The following is a 4,221-nucleotide window of genomic DNA, read 5'->3' as shown; positions in this document are numbered from 1 at the left end:
AAGGTGTCGTCCGTGTACTGCTGCACCGGAAACAACCTATCGGATCCGAGTGGGTGGATCAACCTCCCGGCCTCAAACGCAACACATCACAGCCTTTGCAACACGTCAGCCACCAAGATGAACAGATACGGAGACAAAGAGTCGCCCTGCCTGAACCCCCTCTTGGAGACGATCGGGTCACCTAGCTCACCATTAACCATGACTTTAGAGCTGGAGGTGTGCAGGAGAGAAGAAACCCAGTCAATCCATCTGCGAGGAAAACCCCGAGCTTCCATAATGCTGAAAAGGCATGCCCAACTAACACTATCGAAAGCTTTCCTGAAGTCCAACTTTAGAACAATCATAGGCAAGTGTCACTTGTGAGCACTCTGAATCATATCAGCTGCCATGGCAAAGTTTTCCACAATAGACCTCCCTTTAGCAAAGCCTGACTGCAACGAGTGAATCAACTCAGGCATCTGACACTGCAGCCTACAGGTGAGAACCTTGCTCACAAGCTTGGGCACACTATGGACGATGGAAATTGGTCGGTAGTCACGTATATCAAGAGGAGTTTCTTTCTTCGGCAGAAGTGAGATGAAAGCCGTGTTGATACCAGCCAGGTGCACTCGGTTATGGTACAGATCTGAGAAGAAACACTGCAAGTCAACCTTGAGAATGTTGTGGAAGGCCTTGTAGAACTCATTTGTGAACCCATCCGGACCAGGGCTGCGGTTGTTCGGAGAGTGGTTGATTGCATCAAGGATCTCAGCCCAAGAGAATTCACGGTCAAGGCAAGACAGATCCATAGTATTATAGAGAGAGTTAAGCTGTATAGTTGGCAGGGACGGAGAAGGATGACCCAAGATATCCGAGTAGTAACTGGTGCAAGCTACAGTTTAAGTTGATCATCAGAAAACTCGACCCCATCGTGAACCAGGACCTTGATTTTGTTACGCCTGGCATGACAGTTGGCAGCACCATGGAAGAATTTGTTGCTCTCATCACCGGAAACGCACCATTGCAACTTAGCTCGCCTGCGCCACATAGCTGTTTGCCATAAAATAAGCTGCTCGGCCTTAGCAGAAGCAAAAACCCTTAGAACCACCTCCAGCGTAGATAACCTACGCCTCTCTTCGACTGTATTCAAATAATCAACCACTAGCTTGTTATTTTTGATTAGCAGCTCCAGAGTAGGTCGATTACGTTTCCACTTGCGCAGCCCCGCACGAACGCGCCTCATTTTGAAGCTGATGAGAGAATCAGAGGACTGGAAGGGCCTGGTACCCTTGGACCAACCATCTGAAATGATCTTCTTCGTGTCTTCCATAACCAGCCAGTGATTTTCCATTCGAAACAGCTTGCTCTTTGCAGCCCCGGCACCAAACTGAACCAGAATTGGAATATGATCCGAAGTAACAGTGGGGACAGCCGAAGCAGTGGTCTGAACAAACCCCAGAAGCCATTCTGTATTCACAAAAACTCTGTCCAGGCGAACCAGGGTAGGGCTGTTGCACTTGTTCGACCAGGTGAACTGCCTGTTACTGATATCCACCTCGTCCAGGCCGTTCTCCCGGATCCATCCATTGACCAACTCCATCATAGACCAGTTGATACGACCACGAGACTTTTCATGCTCAGAGCGGGACATATTGAAATCCCCCACAACCAGCCAAGGCTCCGAGACTGTGCCGACTGCAGAACTAACCGTCTCAAGAAAGAGAGAGCGCTCGTGGTCATGGCAGGGAGCACACACACTTGTAAGTAAGAAGGATTCATGGCTAGAAGCGTAGACCAGCCTGATGGTGATATGGAACCTGTGAGCATCCACAAGATGCCCAGAGACAGCAGCAGAATCCCAAGCCACCAAAAGACCACCGGACGAGCCAGTGGAAGGGACGAACACATGATCATCAAGATAGGCAGGAAGGAAAGCACCCAACTTCATCCTGGGTATAATTTCCAGCTTGGTTTCCTGCAAACAAACCACACTAGGGCGACAAGAGGTTAGTGCGTTACGAACGAAAGAACACTTGTCCTCGTCGTCGAGGCCTCTAACATTCCAGTCTAGTAATTTCATTGATAAACAAGTATGACAGCAGCCCAAGAGAGCAGGAGAACAGGGCATGGAAGGAAACTTTCATTAAAGAGCAGAAGAGCATAAGACTTGCTAGGCTCGCACAGAAAAGCCTCAGAGAGGCGCTAAACATAGAGATAAAGCAGTCCAACCTGAAGGAAACATGCAGATAACCCGGGATGGGTGGAACATGCAGACTACAACGACGACATGCAACTACAGAACCATGCGGGGGAAATACATGACAGAGGAACAGAAAAGGCCGAGCAAGGGACAGTCTAGGCCTACACATCATGAGCATTGCCATCACCCACATAAGAAGAAGAAGAAATGTCGATCGGGAAGGACCTTGCAGCCCCAACAGCAGCGGCAGCGTCATCCTGAGCTTGGGCCTAGGAGAGGATGGCATCAGCGTTGAGATCGCAGCATTTAGCCAACTGCTTGAGCTTGCCCCTAGTCAGAGGCCTCGGAGTGGTGGAGAGGGGGAGCTCCAGGAGGCCAGCAATCGCCGACACCTTGGCCTTCTTGCGATGGCCACCAGGAGAAGCAGAGCGCCTCCCCGAAGCAGAACCAGAGCTGGAAGAGGAGCCCGCCGCCTTGGCCTTCCTCTTGGAGTGGATGGCTTCGGCCAGCGGTTCTCCTCGTGGGTACTCCGCGTTGTGGTACCAGAGGCTACTTCCTCGAGAAGCTGATGGACTTGTCGGTCCAAGGTGGATCCCGCCGCCAGCACCGGCCGGCTGGTGGAGTGATCTGAGGTGGATCTGCTGCCGACGGTCTCGCGTGGAACTGCCAAGTTCGATAAGCGCTGGATGTTTGGTTATCTATATATACTCCACGCGGGGCAGGGACCTTACCGCGTTCAAGATGGGCCGTGCGTCACGCTGCTTCAAGATGGGCCGGCCCGTTCTATAACCTTTCTCAGACCAGGTTTTTTCCCTCCATTTTTGTTCGGTTTTTACTTATTTTTAGTTTTTTTATTGTTTTCAAATTCGTGTACATTTATTTTATTTTCCTTTTTTCGTTGCAAATCACGAATGTTTTTTTCAAATTCGTGTATGTTTTCAAATCCGTGAACATCTTTGGATTTGGAGGATAATTTTTAAATTCGTGAAATATTTTGAAATTTGGGAATCGAATTCATGATTTTTTTTCTGAAATCTGCACACATTTTTTCAAATTCATGAATATTTTTTGAAATTTTAAAAAAATCAAATTCATGAACATTTTTTGAAATTCATGATTTTTTAATCCGAATTTTTTTTAAAATTCACGAATAATTTAAAATCTGGGAACAAATTTCAAATTCTTGAACATTTATTTAAATCCAGGAAAGAAATTATAATTTATGAATATCTGTAAATTTTTTGGAAAAAATTCAAAATCTATGATTTTTTTAATTTAGAACTTTGTTTTAATCCCAAACATTATTTAAAAAAAAAAGAATAACAAACAGGGGCGCCTTGCCCCACAATGGACTGGCCCAAAGCCAGCGCGGGGAGGTAGGGTGCGCATTTGCTCGTTTTCCCCGCACAGGTCAAGGAATTGGAGCTCTCCTCCACACGGTGCAGATATATGGGACACAGACGTGCCATGCCAAAAATTCGACAATCTCGATCTAAGTTTCTCTCCTAGTCCTATCCCCGAGTCACAATCATCACAAACTACGCAACCTAGTCATAAACAATCCCATTCAAGTAGTGCCAGATCCTCCTCCACCACCACTTCAAAAAGGACCCGTCGCCAGACCTTCGTTGTGTGGTACGACTTCGATCAAGAGATGTAGAGGTGAATGGTGTTATGAAGTGGAAGGCTATCTACGATGCAAGGGGAGTTGACGGGGGAGTCCGGAACAGGAATTGAAAAAAGAAGGGTGAGATGGAGGCGAGACAGACCCGCCTCCAATACAAGCCCGACGGTTTGGTAGGTCATTGTGACTATGATCCTTGCTTCTAATGATTTACCTTTAGGTTTCAGTGAGACTCTAGCCTTTTCCAAATATATTCAAGCTGCTCATAATCCTAGATTCATTCCAGTTTTTAGAAAAACTACAAACATCGATATGCAAAAGCTATCCAAAATTGGTCTTAAGAAAATAAAATAAGACTTTATTAAAGAGTGCAGCGATTCGGTGCCCAGGCTCATCTGCACCTGGTCAGAAAAAAATT

At 46.9% G+C, this 4,221-nt stretch overlaps 1 protein-coding gene across 1 annotated transcript; it reads right to left on the bottom strand.

Moving 5' to 3' along the window:
- Positions 1-871: 871 nt before the first annotated feature.
- On the bottom strand, positions 872-1,927 carry LOC141022512 (uncharacterized). The gene has a single exon (XM_073498773.1). It carries the CDS (start codon positions 1,925-1,927, stop codon positions 872-874), a length of 1,056 nt encoding a protein of 351 aa, XP_073354874.1.
- Positions 1,928-4,221: the final 2,294 nt, after the last annotated feature.

The sequence above is a fragment of the Aegilops tauschii genome, chromosome 5, assembly GCF_002575655.3.
Source record: "Aegilops tauschii subsp. strangulata cultivar AL8/78 chromosome 5, Aet v6.0, whole genome shotgun sequence".
Lineage (NCBI taxonomy): Eukaryota > Viridiplantae > Streptophyta > Magnoliopsida > Poales > Poaceae > Aegilops > Aegilops tauschii.
The sequence above is the reverse complement of the archived record's forward strand: the minus strand, read 5'-3'. Positions and strand labels throughout refer to the sequence as shown.